The sequence below is a fragment of the Pezoporus occidentalis genome, unplaced genomic scaffold (genome assembly GCF_034315485.1).
Source record: "Pezoporus occidentalis ecotype Australia unplaced genomic scaffold, CSIRO_AGI_Poc_V1 ctg93, whole genome shotgun sequence".
Lineage (NCBI taxonomy): Eukaryota > Metazoa > Chordata > Aves > Psittaciformes > Psittacidae > Pezoporus > Pezoporus occidentalis.
This window is the reverse complement of record NW_026916294.1, coordinates 3,764,791-3,788,446: the sequence shown is the minus strand read 5'-3', so window position 1 is coordinate 3,788,446 and position 23,656 is coordinate 3,764,791. Positions and strand designations below refer to the sequence as shown.

General features: G+C 43.0%; 1 protein-coding gene and 1 long non-coding RNA gene across 4 annotated transcripts in view; one reads left to right on the top strand and one right to left on the bottom strand.

Annotated features, from left to right (window-relative positions):
• The window catches only part of LOC134157274 (uncharacterized), an 18,570-nt gene extending 8,544 nt beyond the window's left edge, over positions 1-10,026 (top strand). The window contains exons 3-5 of the long non-coding RNA XR_009962251.1: positions 2,899-2,997; positions 6,738-6,888; positions 8,396-10,026. This is a non-coding gene — a long non-coding RNA (uncharacterized LOC134157274). The remainder of the gene's footprint in view (positions 1-2,898; positions 2,998-6,737; positions 6,889-8,395) is intronic.
• On the bottom strand, positions 406-23,656 carry EPHX1 (epoxide hydrolase 1). 3 transcript variants are annotated; one of them, XM_062606041.1, is made up of 9 exons: positions 23,305-23,656; positions 12,837-13,021; positions 10,861-11,041; positions 8,516-8,743; positions 7,438-7,567; positions 6,732-6,946; positions 3,917-4,025; positions 2,864-2,989; positions 406-1,432 (listed from the first exon to the last, which is right to left on the bottom strand). In XM_062606041.1, exons 2-9 carry the CDS (start codon positions 13,014-13,016, stop codon positions 1,210-1,212), a joined length of 1,392 nt encoding a protein of 463 aa, XP_062462025.1. In that variant the 5' UTR covers positions 13,017-13,021; positions 23,305-23,656; the 3' UTR covers positions 406-1,209. The 3 variants fall into 3 exon arrangements, with proteins under 3 accessions (XP_062462025.1, XP_062462026.1, XP_062462024.1); XM_062606042.1 differs by lacking the exon at positions 23,305-23,656 and adding an exon at positions 17,958-18,022; XM_062606040.1 differs by lacking the exon at positions 23,305-23,656 and adding an exon at positions 17,008-17,029.

The window sequence follows — 23,656 nt, the reverse complement described above, 5'->3', positions numbered from 1 at the left end:
AAAGTCCTGTGGGATGGAGCAGGGCTCTGGTGGAGTGACTCTTACTTAACAGCTTCCATTTCAATTAATATTGTGAAATGATACTAATCCGTGCAAGTGTTAGTGGTGGATTAGATTTCCCTGTGCTTGCAGGGGTAGGGAAGTATGTCAGCAGCGAATGGAGAACAAAACCATACTGAAATCAGTCATCTGGATAGAGTTTGAGAGTGTTTGAAGCTCAACTGCTTACACTAGGGACTGTTGCTGGCAAAACCATGCAGCCCTTCAAATACAATTTTCTTTGAGCAGTTTGCCTTCGATCTGACCTTTGTAACAGATGCAGTACAGAGGGTCTGAACTGCTGCTTCTCAGCTATCACCAAGTAAAGTCTCAGCTATTACAACATCTAAAAGAAGCATACAGGTATTATTCAAAATGTTAATGCAGGTCTTTTATTTTTTAATTAACCACACTTTTATTCTTTAGGAAGAGGTATTTACAGCCCTCTGCAGCAGCAGTGCAAAGCCACAGTGTCTTGAGCCTGTCCAGGGCCATGATTTTGGTTAAGAGTACAAATTCAGTGCAGAGGGAGCTTGGGCTACACTTACTCAGACCCAGTCCCTCCCTCTGGTCTGAGCTGGTACATTTCACACACTGCTGTACAAGGAGCCAGGCAGAGGGGAGCAGATCTTCCTCCCAGCCAGGAAGCTGCTCAACAGCCCAGGCTGGATGGGAAGGGCAGCCAGCTGGCTAGTGTAAGGGTGCTGCAGATCATCGATGCTGACTAACCCCTGCACTCACACAAGTTAGGTCTTGCTGTTCCCAGTCTTTGTGTGAGGCACCTCACACCTACACCAACTCAAGTTTTACTGCTGCCATGAAAAAAAGCCTCTAATAAACTCTGATTAGTTAATTCTGATGTTTAAGGTCTATTTTTCAATTTCAAAGCAAGGGTCAGGAATACTACGGAACTACAGATTTTAGAAGTCTGCTTGAGGGAGAAGATAACCAAGTGATCTTCATGCTACTGTCTCAGCTTAGCTGAACAAAGAGACCCAACCCACAATCAATAGGTCTCCATGGCAGTATCTCATAGAGATATACTGCATTGTTCTTGCTGTCCTCTCACATCTGGTCAAGAATAAGATGTAACTGCATGGATTACAGTACTTGGTAAGGCTTGTACATGTGCTAAGCTATAAGCAGTTACCCTGCTGTTTGTCAGCAGAGTTATTCTTTCTTTCTCCAAAGTTGCTCTTTCTCTACTTTCCCAACAAATTGCAGAATATCTTCAGCAAGAAGTTCAGGTTCCTCCAATGCTGCAAAGTGGCCACCTCGAGTCATGAAATGGAAGGAAACGATGTTGGTGTATTTCTTCTGGGCCCAAGCCTGGGGCGTGTGCATGATTTCATTAGGGAAGGAGGCAATGCCAGTAGGTACTTGTACTGTGAGCCTGAGAGAGGAGAGAGAATTGGTTTGATCTTTCAAACAAACACTTAGCCCTGCAAGAAATGGAAAATCATAAGGAAGTGTTGTTCTTAAAACAGTTGGGCACACTGCTGTTAGGTAATCAAAATTTGATGTCCACATCCTACATTTGAAGACAACACTCCCTGGGGAAAAAAATGAAAATCCATACACTGATATTAAGGCCATTTTGCAAGAGACTGAGGGCATGAGTTAAAAGCATGGGAATGGAGAAGAGAGCCCCAGGACGAGAGGGAGGATCAAGTTTCCATATGCTCCATTCAGGGCTCAAGAGTCATGTATTGAGGGGAAAGCACATAATGTGAAAGGAGAGAGAGTTACAGTGAAGGTTACAACTAGAACATGTTGACAACCACAGGGTAGGAAGGGGAAGAGTTATCTTGAACTGCTGCAAAGGGAAAGGAGAGGGGAGGAATAATAGTAAATCAAGACTAGTTCAGAGGAAACATTTCCAAATGAGAGACTTCACCCTGTAAAGTAGCTCTTGCTTTTAAATAGCATGAAGGCACTCTACACAACATTTTGCACGTTATTAAGTGACGGAAAGCAGCTGGATTTGAGGAGAAAAGTATCTTAGAAATTGGAATGATCCCTGCTTGTTACAAACAGAACAACATTCCTAGATTTAAATATCCCATACACTTAAGCTGCATTGTCAGAAGAAACATTTTAAAATTTAGATAGAAGAATTGTTGGGCACATAACCACTGGAAGCCTGAAAACAGGGTACCTGATTTTGCATAGGTCTTTGAGACTCTTTCCTCTGGGCACGCAGAAGTTCATATAGCTCATCTCATGTCAGCAGGACTGAAACTCACTGTGTACTTGCTACAAGAACCAAGTCACCTTCCTGGGAGCATCATTTCACAGCTAAATACCACATCACTGAGCTGTGGTTGCAAATACCTCAGGGCAGGTTTAAGCCTTCACTAATACTCAAGCTGACACAAGTATATGCAACCAAGCTCCTGTTTTAAGTGTCTGCACAGCAGGAACATCAGTCTTGGTGACTTCCAAATCGTGCAGTTTGTCAGTATGCTGAAGTTGCTTCCAGAGCACTTAAATCTTTTGTAGAAATAGGCAAACTGTATCCAGAAAAGTCCTAGAACTACCATACAGATAAGCTATAAACAAAACCGCGTGCTTCAGTCGCAGGCAGTCTTCCCCAGTTGGATACACCAAGAATGGGAGGTCTTCAGACAGGGCCTCCAATCACGTCTCCTTACTGATGGTTGAGGATTCTTACCTAACTACTGTGTTTTCCAAGCACATGATGGTATAACTAACAACCTGTCCTGCAGGGGAACACTGTGATACAGCAGTGCTTTTCCTCAGCATTCAGAAACTTGCAGCAGCCATAAGGCATAAGCAACCTGTGTGCAACCAGAACACTTACCTTTCATGTTTCTGTGTACCTATCCCCTTCTGCAGATTTTCTTTGTAGAAACGCATGGAGGAGACTATACAGCCTGACACCCAGTAGATCATGATATTGGTGAGCAGATCATCCAGGTGAAACTTCCTGAATAGGTAAGCCCAGAGATTGATTGCTTAGTTAGAACTGAATACCAGTACTGTAAAGGAACTTGACTTTGGTTTAGTTGCAAAAAAAAAAGTTTCAGGAAAAAATAGTTAACTTGGTTAAGAAGAGAGTTCAGAGGGGAAGCTGCTCCCCCTCTGCCTGTCACTGACACGTTAACATTCAGGCATGTTAAAGGCTTTCAGACACAAACTGGGAAGTGACATCTTAACTCCTACATGGAAGGCAGACTCAGAACAAGCACTGTACTGTCCATACACTGGGAGAGTAGGAGCAGACAAGCACATGGAACAGCTTGTGCCATTTACTGTTCATAATGTGGAATGTTACTGTGAGCCTTCAGTAGAACCATCACAACATGAACTGTAAACAGAGTGTGTTTCGTATCAAATTAGCTGTATGCAGTGCAAACTCTCTATTCAAATCCACTGAATAGGTCACTGGTCCTTTTCATAATGTGCCCCTTTACTCCATTACTGCCAGGTACCCAGCAATCTTCAAAGTCATCTCTTGCACACCAAGAATTATCCTTTATTAGCAAACAGTACGTAGATGAAGCCACTATGAATGAATCTAAAGCAAATTCATGGAGTGCTAACTTCTAGTATTAAAATGAGTCATAAGTTCTGTTTCCCAGCCTCTTAATGTAGAACTGAAATTCTGTTTTTCTGTCCTAATGAGATTCTTCCACCTAGGTCAGTTTTCAATACCCAGAAGCTGCAGATCAAACTGGGAAGGGAGTACCTCAGCCTTCATTGCCTGTTTGCTTTTCTGCATGCTGTAGCACAGCACTGCACCTCTTGTGGTCTCTACAGGCTCCCTGTGAGATGGAAGGTGATCAATTCAGACGAACTTTCTTGGCTACAACTCTGTCACCTTGTCCAAAGTGGCACAGGAGGAACAGCTTACCTCTCTAGTCCTCCATCCTCTAAACTACAGAATTCTGGATCAGTCCATGTAGAAAACTTCTCCAAGATGTACGCAGCCAGTCCTACAGGAGAGTCATTCAAACCACAGCCTGAAAAGGAGGAAAAATTCACTAGAACTGTGATACCTTACTACTGAACTCAGACTGTTACAGGAGCTATAACACAGGGTAGGTAACTTTACAAAGCTGTTCCAGCAGCTGTATTCCTAAATAAATACAGTAGAACAAGTTGGAGCTATTTATTATTGATTCATAGTCTGATAGTATCTGCAAACCAACAGGCTCCACATTAGCTCAAACCATATGTTTTTTGAACTGATGTAACAGTATTGGATTTCTGCTGGCTTTTTTCCTCCCCACCCCTTGTAAGCTAATACGATTAAGGACTGTGTGCCAAGTAGGGTTTGCTTCCATTAATCTGGAAGTTGTCATGTATTAAACAGCATTACAGGGACAAACCCTGCAAGCCTACACATGACAGGGAGAATCTGCAACATTATCTAACAGCAAAAACATTTTAAGGATTATTAGAAAGTCATTAAGGAAGAGCAAAGCTTTACTAAAAGGTCCTTCTTCTGAATTAACAACCACCAACTGCCTTCACATATAACAAGGCTTAATATACTTTTTATAGTTTGTTTTGCTTGGACAGAAAACACACACCTGCACCTGGAACTTTGCTAATCCTTGTGCTGTGAAATACAGGGACCATAAACTGTCTCAGCTGCTAGGAAAAGCCTTAGAAAAAGCTTTTCCCCAAGGAGCAGCAATATATTTGAAGTTCCACCCATTCAACCCAACCTTCCTGAAAGATGCCTAGTGCTAGAGCTAGCAGAATTTCAGCAGTAACTGCTATTTAAACATGATAGTTGAGTTTCAGTTATCAAACAACTAATACTGATAACTGAAATACCAAGTGTTTGGGAAAGTTGTACTGACCTGTTTGACAAGCAATAGCCTGTTCTCATGTACATATTGTGAACAAAGAAGGGTACATCTGTTTACACAGAGGGAAAACTGACACTGATCCTAACAGTACTTGGAATACAGGCACTGCCTATGCCAGCCAGTTGAAAACAAATCCATGCTCCATGCAGGTTTCCCAAAGAGTATGTGTAAAATCAAATCCATGCAAGACAGTCTGATGAAAAGCCAGCTCTGAGGCAAGCAAGAGTACAGTATTAGGAAGCACAGTGTGTGTGTAATACACATACACACACACTATGTGTATATCTGTATCTGGCTATCTCAATAGCCAGAGACAACTTCCTCGCCTAGAGCAGCTTGCAGGGTAGCCCTGTACTACCAGAAGTCTTCCTGACTGTGGTAGCCTCCGTGGCTGTGCTTCGTCAAGCCACCTTATGTTGCTTTCTTCAGAGTGTTTTTCTCCCTGTGGGAACCTGCCACCTGCCATGCTCCTCTCCTCTTTGTCCTCAGAATTGCAGGAATGCTCCGGCTCCCAAAACATGAGCTGGCTCTTGGTTCCCAGTCAGCACAGTCCGCTCTGACAGACCACATATTACTGGTAGGAACAAGAGTCAAATGGGAAACCACAGCAGAAGGCACATGGCTTGGCACTGTCCAGCTACCAGCTTCCCATCTTAAAGCACAAACACAATTAGAGGCTAGTAATTTTTAGAAAACAAAACTCAAAATTACTTAAAATCAATAAAATTCCCATTTTGCCTACAGATTTTAAGAACATACAAGTTTCTGCAGGTAAGCTATAGAAAAACATTAAGAAATACTTTCCTTAGCTATGTTCTTAATAAAATCCACAAATAAATTGCTGCTGCACTAAATTAAAATATATTCAGTATGTCCAGTTGCAAAGGATGTTCTTAAAACAGAAACACTTAAAACTCAGATACTTTAGCAGTTAGGCAATCTGAGTGATTAGCTTATCCAGATAGCACATTCATAGGTACATCTTTTTTTTCCTTGAAAGTCTGCAAGTGATTGCGTGAAAATTAAATTTGATTCTACTTTTCAGGTATCAGTTATCCCTAAAAAGAAGCTACATTGTGTGCTGAGACAGCTAAAAGCTAAAGCTTCTTGTAGTTTACGTAGACTGGTTTGGGTTGGAAAGGACCTTGAGATCATCCAGTTCCAACCCCCCTGCCATGGGCAGGGATGCCTCACACTAGACCATGTCACCCAAGGCTCTGTCCAGCCTGGCTTTGAACACTGCCAGGGATGGAGCATTCACCACTTCTTTGGGCAGCCTGTACCAGTGCCTCACCACCCTCACAGTAACGAACTTCTCCCTTATATCTAACCTGAACTTCCCCTGCTTCAGTCTGAACCCATTACCCCTTGTCCTGTCACTGCAGTCCCTGATGAAGAGTCCCTCTCTTGCATCCTTGTAGGCCCCATCATAATGATACCAAATCAAATATTACAATGGATCATTTGAATGTGATCCATTCTCTGTGAAGTATCTTTTGCTCTCAGCATAGCTGCATGTGAACTAGAATTACAGTCCCCAGTGATAGCACAAGTGGAAAAGTATTAAATTGTTTTATTAATGAAAACTGAAAATGAGGTCAGTGGCACTTAGAGCATGCTCAGTTCTGTGGTGCAGATTTACTTGCTTCTGCATTCAAAAGCAAGTGTAATGCCATATACCCCCATGCAACCTTCTCTGACTTGGATACAGAACCTTTTAAACCCTCAAACCTCCTACTTCAGCTTCCCTGACAAAACCTGATTTTCTGCATACTTTAAGCACTATGTTTGGTTTCTATGAAATGACCAGACTAAATATTCTGAGCTCAAATGGAGTCTTTCTCTTACCAACAGTATCAGGCTTTGTAGCCTGTATGTGAGCGTAGCCAGACTCCATCAAGATCTTGTAGACTCCTTTCTTTAAGAAGGGAAACATCCGCCTGACATCTTCATCCTGGAAACCAAAGAGCCCTGGAAGATAGCGGCCCAGCAGGATGGAGAGCAGGTGAGTGAACCCCATGTTGGAAACTGAGGCGAGATTTAAATGGAGACCTTTCACATGGCTGAAAAGCAAAGCAGAAAAAGTCCCCATAAATTAACAAGTAAAATGTGATTCAAAGTTGTTATATTTAAAATGTTATTACCAGACATTGACACTTAACAGGTATTTAAATTCCAACCTGCTAATTACAGCATGTCCTTGTCTGTACCTTGCAATGTGGCTTTTCACCCCAAAATGACAAGTCAAAGGGGCAACTGTCGCTAATCAGCACACACTCCTGGGCACTAAGCCACAAATCCTCCTTCTATTACATTTACCACTCCAGAGCCAGTGGGGCCATTGCAAAACTACTGCGCTACTGGTTGAAAGAACAGGTATACAATGTAAACTAAGGTATGTAATTTTGGATCACTGCTTAACTCTGAGCACTGGAGATGGAAACTACAGATGAGGACTTGGACAGAAGCTCTCAAGTGCGCAAGAAATAGCTATTCAGAGAATAAAGCAGCTCTGTATGTCAATCATGCAGCACTGCATCAGCAGGGTACTCACTTAGGAGCTATCTGGGCCAGATTTGTGCAGATGAGCCAGCCCCAGTCACCTCCTTGTGTGTAGAACTCGTTGAATCCCAGTCTGAGCATCAGTTCATAGAAAACAGAAGCAGCACTTACAGAATTGAAGTCTGTGTTAAAAACAAACGAACAACACTGTTGCAGTAATTCCAGCTGTGCTGCTGCCTGTGCAGCATTTATTCTCCCCATACAGGCAAAGTTTAAGTTCAAAGTCTGGTTTTCCTTGACTGCCTAACAGCAAGGTCTAGGGAGCAAGCAGAAACCACAAGGCCTTCGTTGCAGACTCGTGTTCTCCTAACCCCACCAACTGCCACACCAAGGGGTTCCTAGAGTTCTTTAAGCTGTAATCATACTCCAGCAGAGCCCTGTCGGTGAGCACTGCACAAGGAATGTGTTCCCATTTTGTGTACAGTGAGCAGAGTCTCATCTTAATGATGAAAAGCCTGAAGTTGCCACAGGTAATGCACTTCTCCACTAAATGGTGACTGTATAAATCATAACCAAGGAAGCAGAGAAAACCAGCCTTCCCCACATCATTCACCTGCACACATAACGAAATACTAACCTCAGTTTCACTTTAAATACTACCTTGCTCCAATTAGCTGCAGCTTATGTTTGTATAAACCAGAGCACAAGCTGAACAAGCAGGCATTTGGCTGCAACCTACCATGCAAATACATGAATTGATTTGTTTCAACCCTTGCTTCTCACCTACCTGTGTAATGCTGTTGAATATGGATTCGAAACACCCAAGAGGAACAGTAACAAATTAAATTTACTCTTCCTGTTCACCCCTACGCAATTCATTGACTCCATTTCAATTCATGAGTTGTCACTTCATAACTTTTTATCGTCCTTTGTAAATTGTCTATACAGTGCTCCTGAAACTAAGTAATGATGTCACCTGACATCACACTCTTATCTCCCTCTTCCCACAGGGCACACAGGATCTTTGTTTCTAGACTGGGAAAAACAGTGCCAGGAGTTACTGTTCTGCTAATGGGGTTTATCTCACTGTGAGACTAGGCTTATGCTCAGTTTCTTCTCACAGATCATACCTTTTTTGTGGGGTGCTTCTGAAAAACCATAACCAGGGATAGATGGACAAATGACTTCAAAAACGTGTTCGTCACTGAGGCCGTGGCTGGCAGGATCCGTCAGGAGAGGGATGATTTTGTAAAACTCATAGAATGAGCCAGGCCAGCCATGAACCATTAACAGTGGCTTTGCAGACTGGCCTTCAGGCAGACGAGGAGGCTTCACATGAACAAAATGGATATCAATGCCTGTATAAAGAAAGTCAGTCATTAACATGCCCAGATTTCCCATGACACTGAAACTCAGCACAGAACAGAGCATGAATAAAGCTTCTCTGAAGTCCTTTTTTTTGGTGAGTATCCAGACACTGTGCTTCTCTGGATCCATTTAGCCAAGGACCTCAAAGTACTTTATAATGAGGAATTAAGCACCACAGCAGCCAAATGAGGTCGGCATCTTTCTGTTTTAAAATGAATTGGCAAATTAAGGCACAGAAGTGAAGCAATCTCCTAACGGTAACACAGTGACTCACACAGCTTAAAGGCAGAGGAGGTGATAACATCATTTAGTCCAAGCACCCTTAAATTTTACCCGAATGTTGCTCTATGGCACCAGATAGGCTTCAGCCCACCGCAGATTACACTTCTTGCACTCGGTTGCAACTTGGAGGCACCAAGAGACAGAGAATTCCTCATAACCAGCAGCTCTTTGTTTCGGGTCTTAATCACTTCCCTTGTTTTGTGCATCATTTAAACGTGTCTGGATTCTGTCTCCAGCCATTGATCTGAGCTTTACAGCAAAAGGAATGTAAAAAGCCTTCAGCAAGTATTCTCTGCCTGTGGAGGCCTCCTGTAATCAAATCACACAACTGCTTGATAAACCAACCATGCCGAATCAAGGATCTGAAACAATGCCATGCTGAAAGAGAGTTAAAGTGTTCAATTCTGTAGCTCTTCTCCACCTTTTGGCCAAAGTTTTCAGTGTCTCTTTGTATAAACCAAAACAGGAAACTGTGTTCTAGTTCCAGTCTCCTCATTGTTAAGTAAAAAGGTAAAAATTGCAGACCCATTTCCTTTGTGATCATCACAATACAACCAGTAGGTCTCACACAGCTTGCACTAGTTGAGGTGAACTGCTCTTCCTCAGACCTATTCAGGGCTTTGCTTTCCAGGAAATAGTAATTTGCTCTTAGTAGAGCCTGAATGCCTCAGTTCTTGATGTATTTAAGCACATTTTGCTCTCCTGAGCTCCAGCTCACCAGCAATCCCACCCTTTCACTGACAGATTTCCCCATCTTTGACAACTCTGTGGATTTCTGTATTCTCTGAAGAACTTTCAAGTGATGACAGAAGCTGGGAATCTGCTATGCAGCATGTTTGATCTTGCCTTTTCATGTCTCATCTCTGTAATCATTCCTAGTGTTGAAATTTCTCTTCCTATTGCTATACATAGAGCACGGTCTTTTGCTTCTTTTCCCTTTCTTGTCTCACATGATGGTTTTTCCACTTTAAATAAAATCTTTATGTTTTAACCCCTATGTAACAACCATTTATTGTCCAAAATCAATTTTAAATATTATGGAATAACATACGATTACGGGTGCAACTGAAAACATAAGAGCATAATCTTAAATTTTGCCATCATGCAAGACAATTGCCTGCTGTGCTCTAAATGGACACCTGTACCCCCAGATTACCCAAGCACAACCTTCATTCAAGCATGTGAAACATCCAGTTTGACCAAGCTCCAGCACAAGCAGCCCTTGTGCTGAACAGCCTCTTTCAAAAGGTGTCTATGCTTTGGAGGAGATGCCACACCATTCGCTCACACCTGGCAGCACATCAAGGAAGTGAAAGGCACATCCTGCCTTCCTGGGCACAGGAATGCTTGAAATGGTGCAGCAGAGCACATCTGCCTTGCAAACAGGGCCAACCTGAGCAGGCAGCATGCCCAGCTGAGGAGGGCTGCCAGGCTGATGGCATCACTGTGACAGCAGCAGCTGGGGAATTACATGGAGCAAGAGGAGACATCTGTGGGGATCTTTGCATGACTGCATGCAAGCCAGGGAACATGTGTACATCTTAAGATCCCGGTTCTGTTTCCAAATGCCTGTGCTTGGCTCCTGTTAACACCAGCTGACAACCCATCCATGCACAAGGGAATTCCATTTGTCATTCCATGTCCTAAAGGCTTGTGATGAAGGAATTTCTTGCTGCTTCAGCAACAATGCCAATAATCTACACTACAGCAGCCAGGAAGGGAAGGCCCACACGACATGACACAACCACAGCACTCTTGCCACCAAGATCCCTTGCAGACAAGGTTACGTATTGCCGGGGTTTTCTTAAGGGAAAAAGCCACACACCTTGAATCTTAGTTTTGAATTGTGGGTACTTGTTGAGGACTTCAACTTGTTTCTTCCAATTGAACTGGTTTTTCCAGTAGGAGACAACCTTCTTGAGGTACACCGAGTTAGTCCCATAATGGAAGCAACTGTCCTCCAGTGGCTCAGTGAATCGAGCCTGGTCAAGTCTCCTATACAAGTCCTGCAGGGAAAAAGAAAGAAGAGACATTACAAGCACTTGTGTGTGCCATCTCAGGCTCTAGCTCTGCTGTGCATGGTTTCTAGTTATTTCCAAGTGAAATGAGAACAATGGAAATAATATCTCTAATGACACCTGTGCATTTTGCTGATACTCCATCAGCTGTTCCAGTTCTTTTTCTCCTCCAGATGGCCTCCTTCCTCTTCCATTTACAGGTGTTCTTAACACTGTCACCACAGAGGACAATACACTCATCTGACAGTACAGTGCTTTCACAGTTTCAGTCTTTATGCCTTTCCATGGTGTGCTGTTCCCCAGGTTACTTGTGAGCCCAACCTCACAGTCAATGCATGGATCTGGCCCAAACCTTTTGTCTTCCTTCCCAAACCGAGGGGCTGGATGTCTTCACTGGGAAACACTGAGGGATTTTGCATGGCCACAAAGCTGGTGAAACTAGACTGGAATTAAAGTTTCCCAATATAGAATAACTACGAAAATCACCTTCCTACTGCACTTCAAGGTTACAGGGGATATTGATGATACTGCACAACAGTCCAAAAACACTTGGCAGGGAAGAACAGCCAAGAGCCCCTTCCCAATGCATACAGAGCCACAGAATTGAGGATGGAAGGCAGGTCTGGAAATCTAATCCTACTCAAGCCTCTGTGGGGTTTAAACCTGAACAGCATTTTCTAATATAGCAATAGAGATAGCTCTGACTCTGACTTAGGTGTATGCATGACTCAAAGTGAACAGGCAATATAAGCCTAGGCAAGATGTTAGTACTGAAGCTCACTGTTTGGGCATTTAACACGTGTACAGAAAGCATGGATTTTAAAATGAAGTTTTTACCATGTCTTTACATACGTGCTTTCTGTCCATGCACAACACCTCTTAAAAATGTGCTAGTAACATACGCTGGCGTAACTGCAGCTCCAGGTTTGGGCAAGAATACATTTAGGAAGAGAGTTTTCTACCAATGGACTATGTTGCAATAGCTGCCATAATACAGAATTGCATGTTTCAAAACCATCTGTAAGTTAGAAATTATCTAGCTTTGTGTCTGCAGTATAAGGAGGAAACATATTGGAGATTAATGCCCATTGATACTACTAAGAAGGGCAAACACAAGTTTTGTCTCAGGCCTTACTGAGAGAATAGAAATCCATTATAAATTAATAATATGGACAAGCCAATGTGCCCTGTTTGAACCACAACTCCAGACAGACCTATGAAATTCTGCAATCCCCGACTTAAACACATAGAATCAAAACGTTGCTATCTAACACATTCTGCAATGTATGCGTTTACTGTAATTACCACTGTGGTACTGCTGTTGATCAAAGTAGATCCTCAATTACAGAAGAAGCAGCACCCAACACAGCTGCACACATAAAGCAGGGAAGAAAATGAAATGTTTGTAACTGCTTTTGAAGGAAAAAAGAAGAGATATTGTTCATATTTTGATCTACACTCAAACTGAGGGAGGTGCACAAACAGAAACACAGAGCTGAGTAATCTGTAATATGAGTTTTATGTTTATTGGACTTTACAGAGTGGGTTTATTTCCTGGCAATCTTGAAACAGCCAGCTGAGAGTAAAACTGCATAGCAATATGTGAAACCTGTCTATACATAACTATCTTGGGAAGTCCTGACAAATCCCTTCCCCCAGGTCCCACACATCACTGCTCATTCTCATAAATGTAACTATTGGTTCAACTTAAAAATTACTTCCGAACAAGTTCTGCATTTATTTGGCCATTTCTTACATCTCCCCAGTATAAAGATTTGCTTACACTCAGCTCTTCTTCTGTAGTTTCCACCTTGAATGGTCGAATAGTTGTATCTTCTTCAGCAGCAGGCTTTTGTCCCTTGCCCCACCATCCCTCTTTGAAGGGCAATGTTTCTTCTTTCTTCTTGTAAAATAAGAAGTAGATGATGACTGAACCCAGAAGCAGGAACACTTCGAGCAGCATAATGCCTGCAAGAGAAGAACAAAACTCTGGTAAGCCCCATCAGACAGTTCAGACATGTGATGTACTCTGTAAAGACTACAGCCATTTACTCCCTTTTTAAGACAGGATTTGATGCACACAATGTTCTGTCACTCACAGGATATCAACACTTATGTACAATTTCAGAATTAGGATGTTTTAACCTATTCAATTCAAATGGGGAGAAATTAAGTGGTTTACATGAAAGAAATGTAGTTAAAACATAACTCAAAGCAAGTAAAGATAACCACATGGCTTGGCATTTAAATAGTCCTCTGGCCGCAATTGCTGCTAAACTTCACCAGTAAAGGATGTGACTGGTTATAATTCAGGTTTAAAGCTTTCTCTTCCTCTGAAGCTCTAGATTTCCCACAAATTCCAAGGCAGAGCATCTCTTCAGTAAGGCTCACATACGTATTCTTACAGAGCTAAACCCCCAAGACACAGAGAGAATGAAAAGCGAAGATTGAGAGAGCAGCCACCTTTTACCTCCCAAACAGCTTGAGGGAGTGGGATAGGGATGTATTTGCATAACCCTTGAACAGCAGTGCAAAGGGTAGAAAGACCTTCCCTTTCTTTCTCCCTCTGCAGTTCTAAAGAGAAACCAGAAGACCACATGCATGCTCTCCTGGCTCTAAAACACCTTTCCCCAGGCGGTACCTTTCTATCACAGTGCACAGCACCCCGATTTCACAGCACATCTGCATAACCTGCAGGGCTGCTGTGCTTCAGTCAGACAGAACACAAACCAACTAAACCCGTTTTGAATAGATTTGAAATGTTTCATGCTGCAAGCAGAAAAAAAATCTAAATGTTTTTTTCTTTAATAATTAATGTTTTCCACCATCACTTTAAGTATAGAAATGTTTGTAAGGTGGCTTGGAGAGTAGCACTGTCATCATTTTAATCCATAATTTTAAAGAATTTCATGTTTTAAACCTTCATTTGCTGGGGAATTGGTAAGATATGAGGTATTGCAAAACTACTGTAGGGCCCCAGCATTGTTTATGACACAGAAGAGTCTTCATTCTCTCCAGAGCTGGAAGGTTTAGTTGGGTTTGTGCTCTGTGATGCTCTGAAACTGCTCAGAGTCAACAGACTGCACCAAATTTATTCCTACATCAAAAATGGGATTGTAACACAAGTTAATGGGAGTTCACGTTATCATAACAGGAGTAAAACTGACCTGTCTTGTAAGTGCCTTTATGTGACGAGACATTTTAGTCAGCCTCTTGAGTTTCATTTTCTAATGGCTCACAATAAAATGGTCAAAATAAGCACCCAATAAAACATTTGTACAGGAGTTAGGCACTTTGCAGATGGAGATCAAGCTACAAAAATCTATTGCTTACACATGCCTTGAAAAGTGCTCTTCAGAGGCTGGAGAAATGGGAATGATAGGCACTGGAAGAACATCTATTCATTAGTTTCACTGGACCTTGCATAGTTCCTGTTTGAGGAGGTGCTAGTTTTTCTCCACAATGTTCTCTGGAGCACAAGGCAATGATCTTTTCCCACTCCACCAAGCTCAGGCCATGAATTACCCCAGAATTAAAAAGCTGATCCAATTTCAGCTTGCCTCAACACATGAACCAATGCAGTCTAGGAGCCTCCAGAGCACCATTACACTTTACTGCAGAGCAGAAGTGGAGGGGCTTTTAGAAACCCCAGAGCACTTTGCATAGAAATAATACCTACCACAGTATTCAGCAGCATTTCTATTACTGAGTCTGCACAGAGAACAGCAACTTCCCTGAAATCACAGCGCAACTCGGGCCATGTCTAGACGACAAAGGTTCATCCACATAACCATGTAAGCACCACATATATATCACACTCTTGGCCAACTTCAATATGTTTGCAAAGCCCCACAACATGGGGCTTTCCATGCCAGGAGAAAAGAGAGCTGCTGTCAGTGCAAGCGTTGTTGTCCAGGCAGGATGGTTGTGGTACTTAGAAGAACAGAGGACTTTTTCTCCTGGCCTATGCTGTATCAGCACCTCTGCCAACATGGTGACAAAGGCACAGCACCTAAGAGAACTGCTTTACCCAGGAACAGAATCTCAACCCACTCTCTAGCAAGATACTCCTATGACCGGAATACCCATAGGTCCAAAAGTATTTCTGCTTCTCCCAAAGAGACATGAGAAATCAGGATTTCTGCAGCAGAAGGGACTGTGTGTGAACGTGTGTATTCTGCATTCACCCTGGGCTATGTGTACAAAGAATCTGCAAGGTAAAAAGATCCCTATTTTTGCAATTAATTCCAAACCCTTGAGGAGGAGCTTGTTGACAATCCAGCAACAAGCACCAAAACCCAGCTTCAGGTCTCACAACAGTTTTGTCTCCTCCTGCAGAGAACTGGGCTGGTGACAAATTAATCTGCATGAGATGTCATTCTGACTTGGAAGAAGCCACCTTTGATACTGGTTGGATTCTTCTTTGGTAACAGACCCCAAGTTGCTCTCTATATTCAAACTCTCTCACGTCCTTTGAAAGTGCTTGTAAAATCCCCCAGTTACAACGAACACAGGGGCCTAGAGCTCCAACTATGCTACATTTTTTCCTAAGCACACAGGAAGAGAAAGGACTGAGTGCATCAGCAGTATTTTAACTTGCATCGGTTCAGAGCACACTCAAAGGGACTGTTTTGCTAGTGATGAGTTACTGGAACCCAGCATGCTCCTACCAACCACTCCAGCCTGTGCCAAGGAGAGCACTTAGAGCAAATGCACTCACTGATTTCCCCAGTTTGCTATTCAAGTCAGTTCTCCTGTGCGTTCTTTGAACAGCATAAAGCAGCCTCAGTTGTGATGCATCTGCACCAGAATTTCCTCTGCTAATCACTACTGAGATCTGCTGTCAAATGGAAGTTATTAGCCCCATACACCATGATACAGCACCAGGACAAACAGGTACAATTAAACTCTTCTATACTCGCAGTTTTCAGGTATATACAACAACAAAGTGCTGGTGTTTCTATTCTCTGAAATCTCCTGATGCAGCGATGCTGGCGTGTTGCCTTTATAAATGACTACTTCAAAGGGAGTTCTTGTTTTGCTTCGGCTTTTTCCTCTCTTTATGTGACCAAAGGGAAGGCCTTAGAAGGAAATATTTCCATTTATTCCATGGTCAAGTACTTAGGCTCCAAGACTTTGCTGTACCCCAGGGTGGATATTGTTTGTAGACAGCACTTAAATACCTTAGACAGTACTTTTGTCCTAAAGAGTGCAAGGAAGAATGTTTTTGTTTGGCTACTTTAAAAACATGTTTTGAAAGAAAAATAGTGAAATGTGATGGCTCCAGTAAATAGGCCAAAACCTGGCTCCTCTTGAAGGTCAAATGTATCTTAAGAAACATGCTGTTTGCAAGAAAACCCCCAAACTCTCTTGAAGTATCCTACTGCTCCTATATTGAAAACACTAATTTTCAACAATCTTTTGCATTTTAATTTGCACTGTTCATGCATTAACAACAGTCAATAGTCCCACAGGAGAACAGTGCTTAATGGTAAAATCCCCATCTTGTTCCACTAGTAATCACTGACCTCTGCCTTGCAGCACTAGAATCCATCTGAAACTTGTTATTAGAGAAATAAGAAAATAGAAAGACCTTCAGCCTCATGTCTGGAAATCTGTTTTGGCCCAAACACTATGCATCCCAGCTTGAATGATGCACAATACCCACAGCTCCAAGTGGTGCTACTAAACCTTATCAGTGCAAAACAACTAGTGCCTGAGTGAAGTAAGACTGTGCTGCTTTCAGACACATGCCAGAGGTGATCATGGCTTAGAGTTAGTAACATTTTCTCTCCAAAGCTGGTTTGCTACCAGGCTGCAAAGAAGCTCAGAGCACTTCGGACACTCTGATGCTGTCAGATACAAGGTTTATTGATAATTATTCTGCAGGAGAAATAACAGCTCAATTTAGATGTGACGTTTCCATTTGGTTTTGTTGTGTTACATAAACTCACCCATCAGGCTTTACTGAAAAGGATGCTGCAGTGCCTTTGTTTACAGATCTGAACAGCAGCAGTTGAAGGTTCCTCCTCCCAACTGAGCTGAAGGAAAACCAACACACTGAAGGACTTCAAAAATTCATGGCACCTCTAACAGCCAGAGTTTAGCACTGACAGCCTAAAAAGGACAGTCCCAGAAGCTTCACCCTCAGTCTCCATCCTACCAGCTCCAGGTACCGACCACCCTTTTGTCCTTATGTAGCACGAGAAACAGAAAACCATGAAGACATCTGTATAAAAAAAGCTTACTGTTTATGTAGTTTATGGAGCATTATGACAAGCTTCAAAATAGCTTAGCAACACAGAAATTGCTTTGCATACAACTGATAACATCTCCCAGGTGAGCATAAGAGGATACATTAACATTGTAGGAAAGGAGGAGAGGTAAGCATGTGATGAAATAAAGCATCCTACGCAGAGAAGCAATTCAAAGACAGGAAATAAAAATCCAACAGAGTTTCTGGCTTGTCTCGATAAGAAATGTAGCTTTTACATTTTTTATTGCCACAGGGAGGTGGCACACAATGCTATCTCCAAAACAGCAGGAAGAGATGGTATCATTCTGTTCCACAATCTTTTTCTATACTGTTCACAATCAGAAATTAGACAGTACAGCAGGAACCTACTGGAAAGAATACAAACAAGGGAAGAGGTCGAAGGAGAAAAACCACACTCTCTGTCCCAGGGGAATGGCGAGACCTCTCCTAGGAGAAGGGCACTGCACCTAAGACAGGATTGGGATAACACTTCCATCACCACTGAGGAACACTTCATGCCTGCAGCAGTGAGGCATGCTCCCTTGCAGCCCTTCACCTGCTTTGTCCTCGGACATCAGGAACAACCAACACAGAGCCGATTTAAGGCTCTGGGGGTACCTGTGTGCATCACCCAGAACTTGTACTTACTGCAGTTAGTCCCCGAGGCACTTCATTCCAGGGGAGTACTTGAGCACCTTTACAATATATCCCACCTCTTTTCCCTATAATACTATGACAGTACTGCACTGAAATCTGATGGGCACTCAGACCCAAGCCTAGGTAAGAGAAAAGGAGCCTGGGACAAAGTTCATTGTTACCCACTTTGCCTCGCCCTGAAGTGGCATTTATTTATGCAACTACCGGCTGGTCAAAGCTCATATCACAATCATCATTTAAAATACTGCATGCCACATTTTTAAGAGGAAGATACTCAGTTTACAAGAACACACATTTAAGCAACATTACTTGGTCTTTCAAATCCATGCCCAGTGCATTCTCATGTGCTGCTTAAAACCATGTCTTGTTTATCTCAATTTTCCTCATTGTGCTTCTACTCTGCTTGAACAAACCCACTTCCTTCAGAAAGTCTAAAAAAAGCCTTTGGGCTCCATTAACACAAACTGGCAGAATCCAACCTAGGATCTGTGTGATGCCTATTACTGTGACCTAATGACCATGTCACAGTAACTAAGTGCAAAAGAACTCTTTATAAACTGTCATAATAATGCATTTGATAGCTACAACATTAAGGTTAAGTCATACAAATATTTTATCCTATTCAGCCTTTACCCTATTTAATGACCCTCAAATTCCAACAACAGAGGGGTTTTCTAATGGATGCAGAGAAATGACAAGAAGCTTGGCATCAACCTGGGGCTGAACACAGCTGAAAGCTGGGTCTCCTCATCAGAGCTCTCAAAGCACATGTTATTATTAAAGAGAAGGATATCGTATCAGTAATAGTTTTTAAGACAGTTCTTAGCCACTCTCCAGCCAACTCAGTGACACAGTGCAATCAAATAGACTCCAAAGAACATCTTGAGCTTTACTTCAACATTTAATTCCTGGTGTCTGAAGAGAAGTTATGAATAGCACATTGTTCTGCTCTGCCTTCCACCAGAGTTTCTAGGTTAACCTCCTCACATCCTATGCCAGTATCTCCATTTTGCAGATGGGTTGGAAAAGCATGCAGATGAACCAAATGAATTGGATGCTACAGATAAGGAAATGAGATCAAGGCAATTGTTCCTCAGGTTTTAAGGGAAATTCAGGTTCTATTTTTAGCTCCACCAAATCCTCCAGTTCCAAAAAGTAAAAGCTTGCCTTCCTCCTCTGCCATAGTATTAGTGCCAATGTTTTGCCTGGTATGATCCCTAGATAAGACTCAGATTCCTCTCATATTTCTTGGTGGTACAGCACAACATGTGTCCTCCTTTTTACTGTGGGATTTTCCATTAGTCTAATTCTCTTAAGTTTCTTCCATGAAATCAGAGAGGGAAAGATCTTCAAAAGCTTTACAAGCTTTTTGTATTATAGCACTGTTAGAAAACCGTGTTACTAAACCCTTTAATTATTAACACATGCAGAACTGACGTGTACATGGTGCCTTAGAGGGGAAGAGTGCGAACAGTTTGAAATCTTGCACTCCAAAGTACGTAGGAAAAAAGTACATGAAAACCTTCCAGTTAAAAGGAGGTGTGGAGATGGAAATGATGAATGTAAGGACTGCCAGTGGAAATTTTTGGCAAGCTGCAAAAGAGTAAGATGAGGTGCACCTTGTAAATTAGGATCATGACTCCAAATAGTAAGGGCAGCACAAATGAAAACATGTATGAGAGTGTAAAACGAAAGAAACCCCACTTTTATTATAAGTTGTGACTATGGAAACAGGAAGAGGTAGAAACTTGTTATCTCTCTATGAAGACTTCATTCTCAAAAATAAAAGGAACTTTAAATGATGAGAGAGGAGGGGAACAGATGGTAGTCATCATTTTCTATCAAATAACTGCAACACCAAAAGGATGTGCCAGAGTAAACATGTAACAAGAACAATTCTTGCTACTTCATCTCTCTCTTAATAATAACTAAATATTTAAGTCCCCTTTGGATTTAAGGGCTTCATCTAGAGAAGTGCACTACCTGTACCCACCAGCTGAGAGCTATTAACACTCCTCATAAAGCAGGCAAGAGGACCAGGTCCTTTAACAGAGCTTTATTTTTGATTCATAATATTACAGCCATTTAACCTGAGAGAAAGACTCCTATTAGACAGCAAAGCACACCCAGGGTACAGATGTAGCGGGCAGCCAGGGCATGCATAAAAACTGGTAGAGAAACGGTTCTGTGCCTTTGTTGCAGAGTTCAAAAGAAGGAAAAAAAGTTCACAATTGACTGCTGGGTGCAATAAATACAAGAGCTGCTTGAGGTAGAGAAAGAACGCAAATAAAAGCTTGCCGAGCCTTTACTTGTCTTGCAGGCTACACCTCATAATCCCCAGCAGAGATGTTTCCAAGGAAAGTTGGAGGAGCGTTGGAGAACAGCTCACTTTCCAGGCAAGAAACCTAGAAAAAAGCTCCTGTTCTTCACTCCATAAACACAATCACAGATCATTTCCTCATTCTGGCCAATGCACTGGAAGACAGCAGCATACACTTAACAAAAACAGCAACTCACGAAGTGTGGCTACTGTGAGTCCCACAATAATATTCCCAGCCCTGCCAATCAGAAAGTACTTATTCAATAAAAATGCGCTTAAAAAATATCAAAGCTGATAATGCAACTAAAACCCAAACAACAAAAGAAAACCCTGTAAAACTCAGGGTATATTAAATCTGTTGTATTAACCATCCTGCTAAGTCCAGCATGACCAAGATACTACAGCAAATGCCACAGCAGAAGTAGATTTTTGTGCTTTATTATTTATGTAAATACGCATTTACACACACAAATTATGCTTTCAATTAAATAATGTGTCAGCCCAGAGGAAGAATCCAGGACTTTTTCAGTAGCAGTATTCAGAAGGGGAGAAGGTATTTTGAACATTATAAGCAAATGAAAGCTCTTCAGAGAGAAGCAAAACGCTCTACTTTCCAAGTGACTTTTCTTTAGGGGCTTGCACAGTATTTAGAGATCCATTTGCCACATTTGGAACTTGCACATTAAAGAAGACTGCCCTGGTTGTGGAACTGTGTGTTGCATGAAAAAATAACCCCTTTTCCAGGCTCAACCAAGCTGTGCACACTCTGCCCCAAAGGTAAGGCTTTACCTCTGCTCCTCTGGCCACAAAATTTGAATGCTCCAGCTATACTCCAAGAAACGTGCATAGGAATAGGTAAGATAATCAATTCATTTTGCCTAGGGCTGTAAGCTATACTTCACCTACCACCCCCATCCCTGCTTTGCTACTTCTCCCCTGACAAATTACTTGACAGACTATTACTGAGGAAACAAGAATTTCTGGGAGTGTTAGCATTCTGGAATTATTATCCCAAACCTTTTTATTTACCTGTCTTAATTACTTAGCACAAATTCGCCATGTATATTCTACTAAGAAGCCTGAACTTGTTTCACAGTGCTTACTATACTAAAACATTGCAGTTCTATGGCTAAAATTACTGGGTAGGACTGAAAGCTTTGCTGAAACCCCAGATAAACAATCAGGCTGAAAACATGGTATTACCCTCTGGAAAGACCAAATACAAGAAGTACAGTAGATCAACAGGGGAGGTAAAAAGGCTTTTTGAATCACCCAGTAATCCAAAATCCTATTTTGAGCAATTTACACAGACAAATTGCATGTGGATTCTGGCTGCACTAGTGATAAAACACCAACTGTGCTCTATTTTGAATTATTTACTTCAACACCACAATTACCCCAATGAAAGAACAGAATTCAGAGGAAATAACAAGAATTTAAGGAAATCACACACAAGTTTTTATATATGAATTCAGACCGGGAAAGATACAGAACAAATTGTCACGAACTTGACACTGTGCCAGGACCTTCCCCACGAAGGTTTCAGCTCTGACAAAGATCTAATCCTTGTCCTTGGACAAATTCAACTGTGGATCGATTTCCCAAGCTGCGTAATTGCTTTTGGTGCCTATCTTCTATCGATTTTCAGTAAACATTAGCAATCTGTGCACTCAAGTCTCAGTTTCTGCTTACTTCAGACAAGAGTAATACCCATTTCGGAGCAGAAGCACAGCATCTCAAAAGAACAGTGCCAATCAAACCTGCATTTGTGGCTGTGTAAGTAAATTTGAGGCACTGGCTTCCAAGATTGATCCCATCTCGCAGGTTCACCTACAACAACTGGGCAAGTTCTCTCAGTTTAGATAAAGCTTTGCTATGGAAATAAGGGATGAGAAAGCAGCCTAATTCAATAGAACTGGAGAATTAAGCAATGTACTCGATTATGGTATGTTTTAACTGCAGGGCAAAGTCAAAATCCCATCTGAATTCTGACAAACTGAGCCAAACTTGAGGAGCAAGTGCGTCATTTGCTTGGTTCTTTGCAGATTGCTCAGTTACGCAACAAAATACGGTCATTAAACTTAAAAGGTTTTCTTCTCATCCCCAAAATGCTTGTTCAGCAAAGGGGACTATGTACATGATGCTCATTCACACAGTTTTCAGGTTTGGCAAATGATCCATGCACATAAAGTTCCATTCCATATCCCCGTTTAGAGATGAACAACAAAACCCAAACCAGTCTATTATGCCACAATAGTTAAAACCCTTACTCCTAACTAAACCAGGGAATCTGGCCAGATTCCCAATGCACACTACATAAAAGTACTCTCAGCACTGAGGCCAGCTTATCAACAACTTGACTCCGGACAAACAACCCTGGCTCCAGCAAGGAATGTAACATCCACTCTCCCCCCAAAACACATTAAGGACTTTCTGTTCCCAAAATCAACCCAAACACCCCCACCCAGCCCACCGCTACTATTCAGACTTTAATAATACCCGCTGTTAATAGCATTTTGATGCTACCAGCTGGCAGAGCGGCACACACTCTTTAAAACAACGGTATTTAAGCCCTGCAAGCACAGAACCCGCTTTCGGGGGTCCCCGCTCCCCCTCCGCATTGACTCTCTGGAGGCTTCGGCGGGAGCCGCCGCACACACCACCACCTGTGTAAGTACGGCATTCACAGGACGGCAAGCCGGGGCCGGAGCCCTCGCTTCGCCCCTTCTTCCCTCAGCGCTGTCCCGCCGAGGCACCGCTTCACCGCGGGCGGGAATTCAAACACCCCGCGGGCCCCGTTACCTCAGCCGCGGCCGCGCCGCCACACGAGCGGGGCGAAGGCTGAAACGCGGGTTCAGCGCCGCGGTCGTGCTGCCGGGAGGCTGCGGAGCGACTCGGAGCGGCTGAGGTTAAGGCACGATCCGACCGCGGAACGCGGTTTCGAGACTCTCGCCTCAGGCGACGGAGCGAGCCCGCGGGCTTCCCCTCACACCGCGCCTGGCAGCCGCCCGCCATTACCTGCCGCGGCCGGAGCCGGGACCGCCCTCGCCTCGCTGTGCTCGCCGCCGGGGCCGCCCACTGGGAGAGGGGCACGGGACCGACCAGGCCTCTGTGTCCGCAGCCCGGCGGGAGATGTAGTTCGTGTCTTGGAGGCGGGGAGCGCCGGATTGCGGCCCGGGCCGCAGCTGAGGCCCTCCGCGGCCACCTCAGCTGGGGACGGGCAAGGACGCTGCCGCGAAGGTTTTATGCGCTCGACGCCAGCCCCAGACACGGGGTTTGGAGCGCTCTGGCCACGTTCAGCACCGACCAGACACGGGTGAGTGGGGAGTGATGGGGCTCACCAGGGCTGCAAGGCACAGCTGGTCACAGA